Here is a 15,254-nt window from a genome sequence, read left to right on the forward strand (position 1 = left end):
GCGAACAACTGACGAAGATTTGGGGTCTCGATTGTGAGGGTGAGATCAATGGCCTTTACCGAGACTGCGGCATCCCGAACACATATTTCATGAGTGGCGCCCTTGCCATTAACCGACCATACTCGAAGCTCGTGGCCCTTCAAATCGTTGCACAGCAGCTAGGCAAGTTTGATCCCCGCTATTCCATTGAGCAATCTCGAAAGACTGGACATTATCTCGATGTTAGTGGTCTCCTTTATCAGTAAGGCAAATATCACGTTCTTTAGTATGATTGTTGCCTGGAGCTTAATAGCAAATTTTTTGGTATCTTATTGTTTTCACCGTAGCACGAGTAACAGGGTAAGGTAGTTTTGACATTCATATCAACAAATTTGCAATGAGATTAGACGACATGGCAAGTCGATTATTTGGAGATTAGAAAACTGAAGAGGCAAGTCCATTTTATGGGTAACGTTAAGGAAATAGGCATGAAAATAATGATAAAAATATTTACAGAGAGTGGCGAAAGATAACTAGTGTGCAGGTAGTAAACTGTTATCTTGGCAAGAGAATGCACCTCCTACTCCCCCGGCCTCGTATGCATCAACAATTGATGTGATTGCGCCGTAAACACCGGTGATCATAATATAGATCCCTACAGCAATGGCAAACACGGCTGTAGCCGTTATTAGAATATTTTTCCTGCTGGCCTTGCATGCCCTCCCACATCGCATTAACCATTGCATACTTTTATCGCCAGGTTCATAATAAACATCAGTAATCTCATAAAGAGACATAAATCCAGGAATGATTAGCATAAAGCTACTCCCAAAGAGTGAGCCAATTAATCCTAGAAGGCTGTTGAAGAAAGGTATAGCTCCAGCAATAACTAGGCCAATTCCAATTGTAATGGTCATCATCGAGACCCATGTAGCCCAGTGCCTCATGCTGTTACTTTGCAGATGGTCAGTGTCTCTGAGCAGACGCACCAAAGCATATTTCGCGGCAATGTGAGCCTGGAAGAAGGATGAGAAGATAAGCTCTGGCAGAGCTATTCCATAACAGATCTTCTTAATTAATATGCCTGCCGAGCCCAGAGCAGGTGATACCACGAACTGCCCAACTCTACCGTAAATGATGCAGCTAGTCGCAATGTAATTGAACACAACGAATGCCTGACCCAGGTAGAGTGATAAGATATATTTCTTCTGCTCCTTCATCTCCGCATGGATTGGAAAAAACGAGGCAGTTCCGCAAAGACTCAAGAGCTGCGTACCTACGGCCGTTGCGATTGATGCATAGGAGGAGCCTGTACCAAAAATCCTGACGTGTCTATTGACAGGCATTCCAGAAGGTGCGTTAGCGGGAATTGGTTCAGCTAATGTGGCGATAGTCACTATCCACACTGCACTAAAAACAGACACGACAGCAACGTAGCTACACCATGATATGACTTTCATTGTTCGCATCAGAGTACCCAGTATCATGGCGATTGCAGCCCCTACACCGAGCCATCCCACTGAGCAGATGACGTGGCTGGTAATGGTATTAAATGCTATTGTAAAAGTGAGAAGAGCAGCCCCATAGCATAGCGTATAGAATAGCCAAAAACCAATCCCCATAAGTTCACACCCTATTTTGCCAAACATAAGAAGGGTAGCATCACCAACACTGTAGACTTCCGGTCGACTTAAGCGAAACCTTCCCACTACCACTCCCGACCATATACTAAAAGCGCAGAGAACAATAAGGCAGATTACTCCAGGGACCAGTCCTAAAACTTCCATGGTGAATGGAAGTCCAAGAACGCCCAGCCCAAACTGTGCTTTTGCGATCAATACGGCAGCACCAATACAGGTAACACCCCGGAAGTCGGGTCCTTCAGCTTTCTTGCTAAACACGTTACGGTCATCACTGGCGTCGTCGTCTGTATTAGAGTCTCTTCTCTCATAGTGATGGATAGCAGAATTCATCCTGTCAAAAGAGTGCTTATAGGGCGACCAAGACATGCTGCAAACAGCGATGCAGGTTGGAATCTATGAGCGATGATAATCCCTGCATTTTAATCCAACATCAACCGGCGAATCTTCCCCACAAATGGTGCACTATTGTCAACAGCCTCATTGGAGCAAAATGAAACAGTCTCATCTCACACAAGGTCCCCTGATGCCAAACCGAAACAAGTTCACGCTACGCGATTGGATAAAGTGAACAAACAATACATGCCAACTTTAGGCTAGCTGGTCATACAGTGTACGTACTACGAACAGTGCACAATAAGCATGTCTTTTAAGGTGGATATTTCTGATGCATGCAGGGCTCAAGCTTGACTCACATATATACGGCTTATTTTTTGTCGCTTTAATATAACTTCGAGTTGTCCCCTATAGTTTAATTCATAAAGGCTGCGCTTTGACTACTGTGTATTCTTCCTGGCTAATAAACAGTCTATTGTACATTACAATGTACATTACAATGCGAAGGAAACATGTTCAAGGTTTCCTTGACAAAGTCCGGCTATACCTCCGACGCAGGCCTCCCAAAATCCTCTCCACGGAAGAGGGGGGGTTCTGTGGCAGAGATAACAAACATATCAGTAACGGTAGCTACTTCCGACTATGTAGGGAATAAAGTCAATGTATTAAGAAACTCAAAGAACGGAATTTCTATTGGTCTGGACTTTCGAAGCAACCGCGCTTATGTACTGTAGGAAGTGCCCCATTAGTCAAAGAAATACAGTACCAATTATATGGGAACCGGACGAAATCATGAAGGGCCCTGGGCAGGAAAGATTTGATGGAATATCCTACCGGTAGTAAACTATACTTGCACTATGTACGTCATACAAAGTTGGCTGGGACGTGGTCTACAGAAAGAGAGAGGTGTACCAATATACCGGTAATGCATGATACCACTCAGAATAATCGGAAGACCTTGTTAGATACGGAGAAGACAGTGGCTCTAGATATTTATTTTTAAGTGAACTATAAAAACACATTTCATAAATAGCTAGGATGTTGTGCCTTCCTTGTAATAAACGATTACTACTGGACTACCTGGCAGTACAAACCTGATAGTGTTTCGTATGACGACATCGCTCACACCTATGTCATCGATTGGCGACGCGTGTTTATGCGAATAAATGACCTTGTTGAACAGTTCGTAATGATTTTTTTTCAGGGAATTCTACTACCGGTAAATCTTGTTCACATCTTCTCATGACAGAATGTTGATTGCTGGCAGAGTAAAAAGGTGGTTAACATTCGTCTAGCATTCATCATTTTAGCATGTAAAAGTAGTGATGATGAGTTTTCTACTGCTCCGACAATGATTCTCTGGCTTCAAGTATGCGTCATTCTCACCGTTAAGATTACTGTATCTAAACGCGACTGTTAGTGCCTCAAGGTAAATCGCACGCTCGCTCTAGGTAAGAGGTAAACTTAGGCGTAGCCGGAGACTTCGGTCCATCAAGGGTTGCAAAAGCACATAGCTACGCATGTTTTGTATCTTGGGGCAAAATGACATTCCTAGTGATCACGACAAGTAATTGTTATAGGGCCAGAAGCAGTACTGGCAGGTGCTGGAAAGCCGTATCTACCTGGACGCCTAGCCTCAAGATGTCCATCTAAGGATTGGCCGTTAGTACTTTGCAAGTACTTCCTGCGTCTCTATCCAGCAACGCAGTTTGATAACTTCCAATATCCTGGCCATTCTTCGCCTTTTTATTCTCTTTCCGAAGATGCCCAACGCAGTTTTGATCTTACCCTCATAAATTGTGACCTGGAGCAAACAGCTTACCGAGTTAAATGGAATCGTCACTGCAACGTCCATAAGCATTGGCAGTTGCTTTCTTCTCCTAGCTAATAACAAAACTACTGCTATTTTCTGATCTACCCTAAGGTTATATAAAATAGTATTTTCTCTGACAATTATTTAATCGACTAAGAGAGCAAAGGTGATTTATTACGCTGCCGAAAGCCATTCATATGTCGTGCGACGGCTATGGTCTTTGGACATGCAAGGTGTCCAGAACCACCGTTAACAACAGAATAAGCGGAGAACAAACTACAGTAAGTCAAATAAGCCACTGGGCGATACACTCTATTTATTGTTAACTGCGTCTGGCCAACGGATTTTGCGTGCCGTACCCTGAGAAAAGGCTTAACGAACGGTACCGGGTTTTGACAGGTGCGTCACATCTCAAACATCGGAGAAGTACCGCTTACCCAGTAAGTAACAGCGTAAACAATGCACCTATGGCCTATTTTCTTTTATACGCCGCATTTCATCGCGGAAAATGACATGTATATTGTGTAGTACGTAGTCCAAATCTTTTCCTTGGGAAATTTGAAAAACGAAGTGTCACTACCACGTAATAGATGGACCAAAAGGGCCGCAACTCTAAATTGCCTCCCATAAAAGTTGATACACATAGTGTTCCGATAGTTGACGACGCCACATCCTGTGCAGTACCAGTATTTCGGCTAGCATTTAAACCTCGCTTGCTGCTGAAGCATATTATCTTACCAATACATACTTTTGCCTTTACCTATAGTTGAACCGGGATGATGAATTGGCAGGGGTTCCTTATGGCGTTTGTCTGTCTTCTCACGAAGGTCCTCTGCACGTTATCGTATGAAGACTCTATTAGAGCTATACTGAGGAATCAGATAATACCGAATGATGGTTCCAATGGCACTGTATGGTTTAACACAACCGGATATGGACTGGAGGACTATGGTTTCCCCCTGATAGATGATTATGGCATATATACATATACCTCCTTCGAATATCTGCGACATGTAACTGGTCTTGCTCGGGAAGCTGCAAATAGAGGTAAGCATGGCGATGTGATACTGCTACTGTATAAGTTCCTCTATGCAGGCCAGGCCAAGGCTACAGAGCCGGTAATAACGTCTGATATGTTCCGTGATATGGTCAACGACCTAAAACCTTTGTGGAAAAACAGCGATCGCAATGCATTACTCGACATATTGGAAGAAACTTCGTCTATTGAAGAGTTGAAAGAGCTATACTCTCAGGTAAAAAAGGAAGGTAAGGCCTTTACTCCTGAAAACGACGCGCAATTGAGGGACCCGTGTCGAAATTCACATCAAGCAGATCGGAATGCCTGTAAGCGTCTACTCTCTGCTATGAAGTCTGATGTAACTTGGCGACCGGGCGGGCCGAGGAACATAGAGTATAACGGTTGCTTTATATCATGGGGTAAAGACTCTAACCTCCAAGTTAAGGATTTGCAATATCTAACTAAGTACTGCTATGAGATCTGTGATGGAGCAAAGATCAGCTGCAAATTTGGTAGCGCAGGCAACAGTAATGTTGAACAGGGTTTCAGTAAGCACGGTAACCGACATTCCTTAAAAGCGGAAAATTCGAAAATAGCGTCTAATGCTTCCGCCTTTTCACAGAAAATATCCATACACGATGATTTGTAATTGGTAACTTATGGATACCTGTAACTATATTAAATTTGCCTTTTAGCTCGTGCCATACAGTTAAGTCTCATTCTTCAGGGGCCACAAAGAACTACTTGTGCTATATCATGATCTTTTCTCCTCACTCGCATGATTTCATTGGCGTACTTTCTCATTGGTTATAGTATTTTTCTCACGATAGAACTTCACTAAACAAGCCCAAGTGTCGCCGGGTCCAACCGTGACGGATAGTCCGATCGGCCCGACTATCAGATACAGTTGGACAGCCCCATCGTCAGGAAATTCCTATCAAATCAATCGCCTTCTTTCCTCTTCTGGAGTCACGATCCAAGCCTCGCAAAACTCCAATGTGGTAGCATTGAACTGTTAGTCTGTCGGGCGCCCGAGAAAGTGAAGCTCGGACTTAATTAAAACAGGTCGCGATCCCGTATGATGTTTGGGACGGAACTAAGTTTCGACGGAACTAAACACCAATTCGCCGAAGTTAATATCCGAGCATTACTGGAGACTCTCTAGTACCGTATCTAAATAGCAATATATAAATGGCATATATTCCCCCGAAAATGCATATCCACAAAAACTGCTTGCAAGTTACCTATTCAATTGAACCATGAAAGTGTTTGTCACTGGCGCATCTGGATTCATTGGCCGGGCATTGGTCCAAGATCTGATCAAACACGGACACCACGTTGTTGGCCTTGCTCGAAATGAGGAGTCAGCCGCAGTAATCTCGAAGCTTGGAGCCGAGCCGCACAAAGGTAGCCTCGAAGATCTCGAGTCACTCAAAAGTGCCGCCAGAGCCTGCGACGGAGTAGTACATCTGGCGTTTATCCATGATTTCGGAAATATTGATAAGTCCGTTGTAGTTGACGAAGCAGCAATTAAGGCTATGATTGATGCATTGGCCGGCTCGGACAAGCCTCTGGTCATTGCAGCTGGTACAGCCGGGCTGCCTGCAGGGGTTCTGGCCACTGAGGACACCGAGGAAGTGAGGGACGGCAGCGCATTTGCCAAGCGTGGTGCCAATGGTGATGCAGTGCTTGCAGCCAGTAAGGAGGGCGTGCGAGGATGTGTAGTGAGGCTCCCTCCAACTGTCCATGACGTTGGAGATAAGGCTTTTATTCCCAGGTTGATCAATGCCGCTAAGCGAGATGGTTCAGTCGTTTTTATTGGCGACGGTTCCAACCGATGGCCAGCCGTTAACCGCCAGGACGCGGCTACTTTGTTCCGGTTGGTTCTAGAGAGAGGCAGACCGGGTTCTATTTACCACGCCATAGCTGAGTCAGGAGTTGCCATTAAGGACATTGCTTCTCTCATTAGCCAGAAGCTCTCGCTTCCTATGGAAGGTAAGTCTGTTCAAGAGGCATTTAAGACTCTCAATTTCCTCGCATATGTCCTTGCTGGCGACAAGCCTGCTTCGAGTGAGAAGACTCGGAACGAGTTGGGGTGGATTCCAGTTGGGATTCCTCTTCTTGAAGACATGGCCAATAATTATTTCGACTAAGATTTATACGTCCATTCTACGGCTTGCACCACTTACTAGTTAAATCGAACATCATTTACGGGCTTATTATATTTTTTGCATTTGGTATAAGTACTTCATTTGAATGTGCTGAAACTAACTTTGCACAGCGTTCATTACATGGTAGTGTCTTTTGGCTGTCAAGGAAATTGGCACCTTTCAGGGGTGATCGGAGCGGGCCTGCGGCGGAGGGGAATACGAAATATACCGTACAGTACTGTACTGTGAGTTGAACCAGGCTTAGATACGGAAAAGAATCAACGAAATTCCGGCTAGTAGAACCACCTTCTTTTTGCCATAGACTTTGCTAGGTCTGACACGCTCAACGTACGTTTCCTACTATGTATGCTCTTTTACTGTATATTTACGGTAGGCATTACCGTACAGTACAGTACTATTGCTCTGTATGTGCACCATACGGAGGAATCAGAGCACAATTACCACCAAGGTGTTTCCCCATAATTCTACTTACCAATGGACATAACCTAATAGTGAAAGCTATATGTAGCCTGTTATGACTATCAAGGTATGGATTTTGATTGGAATTATATACTGTAACACAACAGCGGACACGGCAGATCTGCTAAATCGTAGGGAAACCCTCAAGGTATATTGCCTCGAAGGTATAAATACTAAAGTAATGGACAAGCCAATTTACGGCGTATACGTTAACAAGAACAGATGAGCGCTTATGATGTCCTGATTATTGGCGCAGGCCCCTGCGGCTTGGCTGTGGCAGCACGATTGAAAGAGGAGACCCCGAGCGCCCTATTCACGGAGGCAGAACATCAGCGATTCTATTGGCTTAAGAATAAGGATATCAATCTAGTAAAGACTAAAGCGCGGAACATCAACAAATTCTCCGATAGTCTTTCTATAAAAGTTATTGACGCACAATCGTCGCAATGGCTGGGGCAATGGGATAGCCAGTTTGAAACTTGCAAAATTCCATGCCTGCGTTCTCCGATGTTTTTCCACCCTGATCCCGCTGATATCGATGGAATGATTTCATTTGCGTATAAAAACAATAGGCAAAATGAACTTAAGGAAATTAAAGGCGTAGTTGGCAAGGAACTGTCCAAGCACCAGCAGAAACGGAAGAGGAAGAGCAAGCCAATAGGAGTGGATACGCGAGACGAAAAGGACTACTACAGGCCATCTACCCGGCTTTTCAGAGATTACTGCGAGGATGTTGTCCAACGGTACAAACTGGCAGACGTAGTGTCCAAAGAATCTTGCGAGCGAATCGAATTCGACGAAATTAACGACATTTTTACAATTACAACAAACTGCAGCACATATACTGCTTATATCGTTGTCATGGCTTGTGGACCAATTGGCTCTGTTAATTACGATGGGAAAGCTTTCCCCGATGGATCCTGTCACACTTCGCATATCTTTTCAAGGCAGGTTGCATTTCCGCCAAAGAAGCCTATGGGCACTGCAATTGTTGTTGGAGGCGGATTGACTTCAGCACAGTTATGTGATTCCCTTGTCAAGTCTCAGAAAGCGTCAAAAGTTTATTTTATTACTCGGGGAGATATCAAGGTGAAGCATTTTGATTTCGATCTCGAGTGGGTGACTAAGTACAAGAATTATATGAAGTCAACGTTTTGGCAAAAGGATAGTGATGAAGAGAGACTCGAAATTGTCCGGCAGGCTAGAAATGGCGGCTCAGTTAACCCTGAGTACTTCAAGATTCTTCACGATCATCAAAAGGCGGGAAGAGTTGAAATTCTTAAATATTCAACTATTCAGCCATCAGACTGGGACGGGGAGAAATGGAACAGCGTGCTTGTTAACAACCAGTTTGTCATCCCGGAAGCGATAAGCTATATCTATTACGCTACTGGATCAACCCCTGACGTGGAAGGTATTAAATTTCTGTCTTCGATTTGCGAGAATTACCCTATTGAAACAATTGGTGGGCTTCCCTGCTTGACGAACGACTTGGAATGGAGAGAAGATGTCCCGCTCTATGTTGTTGGCCGACTTGCTTTCCTTCGTACCGGCCCGTCATCTGCCAACTTGGAAGGTGCCCGATCTGGCGCCGAATGGGTGGCCTCAAGCATTCAAAAGCGAATTAGTTCGAAAAGGAAAAACGACGAAGCTTTCAGGCCAAAGAGTGTTGCTAATTTGATCGAAAGCGGAAGCAACTGGTATCAGATTCTGGCAGTTGAAAACTAATTGTTACTGTAGCTAAGTCTTTGGAGCATCCGTAGCCGGGAAATTCTACCGGGGTATTAAAATAATCATAAATACATAGAGTTATACAATATCACTCTTTGAAATATTAAACATATCAAATAGTCTCCGCAGCTATAGAGCAATAGCGCCGCGGGGGTTGAATACTCCCGGAAGTCAGGGCACTGTACCGTATATTTCCTTTAAAAATGAGAAACTTAACACAACTGCGTGGGACTAAGAATGGATCGTTAGCGGGTCTGATTCGCAGTTTAAGTGACCGTCCTCTTTGAGAAGTGCCCCCCCCCCTTCTTTCGAATCCTTGCATATGCAAAAACCGGCCTGGTCGCGTACTTCCTGGTAGAGTGGCCTGTAGGGCCTCGTATAGCACTATGAAGTGATATAGGAAGTGATATGGTGGAGTGCTGCCAAGCTTCGGCGTCCGCTTCACAAGCGCTTACTAGTGATACATTTCTCCGATGAAGCCGTGTTGAACCAAACCTCTGACGTCACATCCGATCCTGACACTGCTGAATGGCGGGCTCTTGCCTGCACCGGTTGATGGGTCTCCTCAGAGTCCTGGTCCCAGAGCGGCGCGTGCGGTGGTACAGAGTCTAAGCGAAGGATTAAAACCATCCCAACGCTTGAGGTTGTTAGAGTGGCTAGGCTTGATCACAAGGTTTAATAAGTTAAACTCTATCTTGTGCGTAGAAGATTGCCGCACAGAAGCCGTTGAAGCTTGTCCTGGTGGCAACCGTTGCAGGCGGTACGTACGTCACCTTCGCTTGGCGCCGAAAGCACTGGTAAATACGCACCCCAGATTTCAATGCCGTACTCCGTCACTGAGCGGATGCAGCTCATTAGCCGGAAAAAATACACCTACTGTAGTTGCCACGTATGCTCTAAATCTGTTCTGCAGTCACCTGTCATAAGCTGCAACTGCGGGTGGAACGTCGGCCGAGCCAGCCATATGCCTAATAATTTTCGACCTCCTTGCGAAGGAGGAGCCCTGTAATTTTGAGCTTAATATAAATTAATTGAGTACACCGATTCTGTGCATTATCTGGCTGGAAAAAATGTTGTACCAAGGTAGTACGTTACACTTTGTCCCCTGAAATGAAAAACGCACATGCCTAACTCTATCTGCATCCGAAAGAGACTGATGCATGCGGGGATTACGAAAGGTACATGTACTTGTTGAGCTATCGAACTTACATGTACCCCGTCGTCCAGGAGGTTTAGGCGAATTTTAGATTTTTTTGTCGATCACACAGAATCGCAAGATTACTGGCACGGTGCTAAACATCGCTACGATTATTTTTTTTCTCAGTACAGAGCATTCATAATAAAATTACACAGCTTACAAAAAATACTTAAGCAAAAAAACACATGATCGAGCTTTAAGTTGCCTGTTCATTCCTGCTTTTTTAACCGCCACATTATCTGGAACCTTCGGTTCAAATATTGCCTGTAGCCGTAGGAGGCACAGTCAAGGATATCGGCACAGAAGGCGGATCACCGACGATGCAACCAAATCGGTGCCTTTTTTTTCAAAAGTAACTGCTCACAAAAACACCATCGCGTGTGCTATCTGTATACCGGTAAAAATAGCCTCACAGAGGTGGATCCTTGGATCCACCACAAAGGTATCCGTAGTGGGATGCGTACTAAGACCTCGGATTACGATATCTTCCACTGCATTTCCCTTTTCGTATGCACATCTGTTGTGCAGTGCATGATTTTTCGTGTATTTCCCTTTTAGGTAATGTGCAATGCCCCCTTAGAAGCTCTGCTTAAAAACTACCCGCCTCATATATATGAATCGGCCTCGCTGGAATATTTTCTCCTTCCGGTTACCCCTTTTTTTTTTTTTTTTAATAATCCTTAACTTGAAGCTTCTACTCTCCAAAGCTATCCATTCTTTTAGGAACTGACCAGGCCAGACCTTCCAGCTTTGAGAGTAGACACGATGATAAGGCTATCACTAGTGCTACGCCAGTCGATCATCGTCAAGGTGTTGGCGATTATGGCCTTGTCATATATGATCGTAATGCTAAGCTTCTATGTATCAGATCCCAATCGTGTGAAGCCACAAAGTGTTAGCGCCATCCTTCGACCAGCGGAGATTAAAGATTCTGGGTTCGATCTTACAGCTGCTCGAACTGCGATGATGAACAATAGTAGTCGGTTCCAGGATTTCAAATGGGACGACTGGCTTGACACCGTCGAGATGCGTAAAATGCATGAGGTCTCGCAAGCTTCGAAAGCCGACTGGCCAGATGCTTGGGAGGGCCGCAATCCTTTTGAAGACCTGCAATACCCACCCGTTAGCGAGAGAAGTGAGGAGGAACTAGCTATCAACGGCCGAATATTTCTGATTAGCGAAGCACCACAGCCTCGAAAAGTAATCCTGCTGGGAGAGGAACCTAGGGTGGTCTATATAAACGGCATGCACGGAAATATCGACAAAGCTAACCGAAGCGACGCCTCCCTCAAAATTGATTCTCTGGACGATTTAGCTGCGGACACTCTGTTCCCTGAACTGACTGCATCAAACATCGCCGATAAAGTAACGGTCGACATGCCGATGGAAATGTTCCTTTTCAACATGACAGAAAAAGTGGAGACGAAGATAGATCCGACTTGGGATCTAGAAAAACAGAAGCATTTCGAGATGATCAAATGGGCATCCAAATACTATAAAACTTCGCAAAAGTACTTTTATGAGGTACCCATTAAGGGCCACAGATGGGACGGTATGCACTACGACTGGAGGTTTTTCAATAAGCGGAGGAGTGAGAGGGACCATGAAGCATTTAGACACCATCTTCTGAGGACTTGGTCTGACTTCACCAACACGTATAACATTCTATCGTGGGTTTCTCAAGGATCTCTGCTTGGATGGAAATGGAACGGCATGTCTTTGCCATGGGACAACGACCATGACATTCAAATGCCTGTTGCCGAGCTTGACCGCTTTGCCCGGCTCTTCAACCAGACACTCATTGTGCAGGATCCAAATGAGGGTAATGGTAGGTACTTCGTTGACGTTGGTCCGTGGTACATCGAGCGAGAAAGAGGCAACGGCAATAATGCTATTGATGCTCGAGTTATCGATACCCGATCAGGAGTCTACATCGATATCACTGCTATTGCAGCTACCGGAGACGGGGCAAAGAAGGGTGAGGTTCACTGCAAATTCAACAACAGATACAAGCTCAAAGAGCTGAGTCCTCTTCGTCGAACTCTCTTTGAAGGAGCGCAAGTATATATTCCCAGTGAACCTGAACTTCTACTCCTGAAAAAATATGGAAAGTTCAAACCAGCTCGTGGCTGGCGCTACGACAACGATCTTCGTCTTTGGGTGCGAAGAAAGGACTGCGATGAGTACATGGATAAATTTAAGAAGTTCGATGCCGATAACCAGTTGACCGCGTACGGGGGATGCGAGAAGGAGGAATACATTAACGAATACGAGCATTCGAAACTGGTAACGAAATCTCATTACGACGAGATGGACATCTACGACAAATACCTGCCATCGGGCGAGAAAATCGATAAGAAGACTCAGAAAACTATTAACAAGGAGGTTGCTGAACTCTTGAAGGTATACCATCCACCATTGCGGTATGATCCCCTTTAGTGCATCAGATATCATAGAGATACTGTTATCTAGTGCACTCTTTGCATATTATAAAGTTAGCCCAATGTAGCTATTATTGGAATTGATACAGAGCTAGAATTTTTTTGTAGTACCAGGTACATCTACCGTAATGCATAGCAGTATCAATCCTTTGCACTGTACAGTAGAGCCTTTTTACCTCCTACGCAGACCCGCCCCTAATTTTTTTTTTGTTTTAGCCAAGCAAATCCACCGAAGGTGCACTTCGCCGGGACTGCCCGCGGTGAAGGAAGTGGTGGAAGCCTGTGTAGGAGGAAAAGAGCCTTAGTGTGGCCGGGGCCGCAAGACCCTACCTACGTAAAACAAATTTAAGCGCATAATCTTTCCTACAACAGCTATTTACTTCCATCTCAATCGAGTCTCTCAGCAGACGCTGCTCTAGGGCGACGGTTTTCTTCGATGAATTGAGGCATACTTTCGAGTTCTCCTTTCGTTCCGAAAAGCGACCAAAAGCGTCGGCTAGTCAAATCAGTCGCTTGTAACTCTTCTGGGTCCTCAGCCTCGTAGAGAAGACACCACGAAAGAATATGATGGCGTATTTCCAAACGGCCAGATTTACGAAAGATTTGACCCACGTTCATGAGGAACTGGCAGTTGGTTTTGCCGGTTAGCGCCTGTCCCGAACAAACATCGAAAGAGCTGGCTTAGGACAGTATTTTGCCAGCTGTGGACCGCGCAGCTTGATGGTGCTTTTCGTCGATGCAACCTGAGCTGCTTTTCTGGGGCTTTGGCACGATCCTGCCCTGCAGAATGTTTCACGGCGACTAGATCCGGTTTGGCTTTTCCTGGGTTATCCACTAGGAAGAAGAAGTACAGTAGTTAGCATCCTAGGATGCCTGTTCGGGCTATGTTGAACAGATGAATCTCCCAGAATGAGAATACATATTCGATTAGACGTAAGCGAGCTATTTATACACTTGCTTTTGGCTTCAACTCTTTGGAAGTTGCAGTCTTTGAATACAAAAACGTAGCGTACAAAACAAACGATGCACCCACCAAAAGATTGCTCGTCAGTTCAAAATCAGCAAAGAACAACAATGAGACAACACAGCTAATAATGATGGATATTGAGGTCGCAAAGTTCTTCGCGATGTTGTCGGCGTACTTCACACAGAGGGCGACGATTAATCCCCCGATCGCCTGAAGTACAATCGAGAGCCAGACGACATAATTGTATCCATGGAAGAATCCCTTTTCTCTGACATTAGCTCCATCATTTCCAATTACACCGATAAAAAGGGCTGGGAAGAGAGAAAAGAAAGAAAGCTGGATATTCCGTGTCCATACGCTAGCTTTGGACCGCTTCAAGACCATTTCAAAGTAAACACCAGCAAGACCACTTAGCACGCACGCAACGGCAACAGCGAGTAGTCCCACATATTGATTCGTGTCCGTGACAGAAGCCAGCTTATCACTTGGTTTGTCGGTCGTGGGACCACTGAAGAACTGGACAATCGCTTCAGATGGAATTTGAACCAATGCAATGCCGATGACAAGTAACAACAGCGAGACCCATTGTCTGATCGTTAATGTCCTTTTAAGAAGTGCGACGGAGAAGAAGGCCGTAGTTAGAATTTTCATCTGATAAGTAACTTGGAACGTCGGGGCATCTAGGTTTGATACGGCAATGAACTGTAGCCCATTTTGCAATGTATATAAGAATGCTGGGACAGCTAGATGCCAGATATCGTCGCTTAGCACATCACGTAACAGTGCTCTAATGCTCTTTACGCTATGCAATCTAATTGCTATGCAAATGAGGAGCTTGAGAACTTCATTGAGAAGGACTGCAGTAGATACGAAGTATCTACCGGATTCGTCATAACCTGGCATTGTTCTGGAATACCTCATGACCAGAATAAGCGACGAATTCTGTACTGTTAAAACCATGAGCGAGATATATTTTAAAGGTATGCCCATCCAGCTGGGCACCGAGGAGGAGGGGGTCATTTTTGACCGGTGTCTGGAGATCAATGTCAACTGAAAAGGTGTGGGTAGCGATAGATTCGGGCTACTGTAGCGTAAGCTGGGTAGAGAGACCCGCGTAGTACAAATTTTGATTCATTTTATGACCTGCCGCTGGGTGAGCTTCTTTTCACCCTGACGGCCAAGTGAAAAAAAAAAAAGAAAGCCACAATCCAAGGGATAACCAGCTGGGGTGGGGCCGACGGACCATTATTTAAGACATTTCATATGCGGGTGGAATAACGTGTTTCTGGACTTTGGACTTGCTTTTTGCAACCTGAGTCGCACAAAATGTACCATAGCTCCATCGTCTACACAAAGAGAAAGAGTGGCTACTTCATCTGGTTCTTTTTTTCTTTCTATTATGTACCACTAAAGTGATTGGGCGAGAGCGATCCAATCAAATGGGTGCTTTATTTAAATGTTGCGACACCATGCCGGCTCGTATGCGTGTGCCTCAATTTTC

At 44.9% G+C, this 15,254-nt stretch overlaps 6 protein-coding genes across 6 annotated transcripts; 4 read left to right on the forward strand and 2 right to left on the reverse strand.

Moving 5' to 3' along the window:
* Positions 1-512: 512 nt before the first annotated feature.
* TRVA0_029S00100 (uncharacterized protein) lies at positions 513-1,988 on the reverse strand (the record flags this gene model as incomplete). The annotated part of the gene is made up of 1 exon (XM_076685778.1): positions 513-1,988. One exon carries the CDS (start codon positions 1,986-1,988, stop codon positions 513-515), a length of 1,476 nt encoding a protein of 491 aa, XP_076539913.1.
* A 2,556-nt stretch (positions 1,989-4,544) lies between these two features.
* TRVA0_029S00122 (uncharacterized protein) lies at positions 4,545-5,435 on the forward strand (the record flags this gene model as incomplete). Its single annotated transcript, XM_076685779.1, has 1 exon — positions 4,545-5,435. One exon carries the CDS (start codon positions 4,545-4,547, stop codon positions 5,433-5,435), a length of 891 nt encoding a protein of 296 aa, XP_076539914.1.
* A 610-nt stretch (positions 5,436-6,045) lies between these two features.
* TRVA0_029S00144 (SDR family oxidoreductase) lies at positions 6,046-6,939 on the forward strand (the record flags this gene model as incomplete). The annotated part of the gene is made up of 1 exon (XM_076685780.1): positions 6,046-6,939. The coding sequence occupies one exon, from the start codon at positions 6,046-6,048 to the stop codon at positions 6,937-6,939; it is 894 nt and encodes a 297-aa protein (XP_076539915.1).
* A 699-nt stretch (positions 6,940-7,638) lies between these two features.
* Positions 7,639-9,144, forward strand: TRVA0_029S00166 (uncharacterized protein; the record flags this gene model as incomplete). Its single annotated transcript, XM_076685781.1, has 1 exon — positions 7,639-9,144. The coding sequence occupies one exon, from the start codon at positions 7,639-7,641 to the stop codon at positions 9,142-9,144; it is 1,506 nt and encodes a 501-aa protein (XP_076539916.1).
* Positions 9,145-11,308: 2,164 nt separating this feature from the next.
* Positions 11,309-12,784, forward strand: TRVA0_029S00188 (uncharacterized protein; the record flags this gene model as incomplete). Its single annotated transcript, XM_076685782.1, has 1 exon — positions 11,309-12,784. One exon carries the CDS (start codon positions 11,309-11,311, stop codon positions 12,782-12,784), a length of 1,476 nt encoding a protein of 491 aa, XP_076539917.1.
* A 948-nt stretch (positions 12,785-13,732) lies between these two features.
* TRVA0_029S00210 (uncharacterized protein) lies at positions 13,733-14,773 on the reverse strand (the record flags this gene model as incomplete). Its single annotated transcript, XM_076685783.1, has 1 exon — positions 13,733-14,773. One exon carries the CDS (start codon positions 14,771-14,773, stop codon positions 13,733-13,735), a length of 1,041 nt encoding a protein of 346 aa, XP_076539918.1.
* Positions 14,774-15,254: the final 481 nt, after the last annotated feature.

The sequence above is a fragment of the Trichomonascus vanleenenianus genome, assembly GCF_965637985.1.
Source record: "Trichomonascus vanleenenianus strain CLIB 3782 genome assembly, contig: TRVA0_029S, whole genome shotgun sequence".
Lineage (NCBI taxonomy): Eukaryota > Fungi > Ascomycota > Dipodascomycetes > Dipodascales > Trichomonascaceae > Blastobotrys > Blastobotrys vanleenenianus.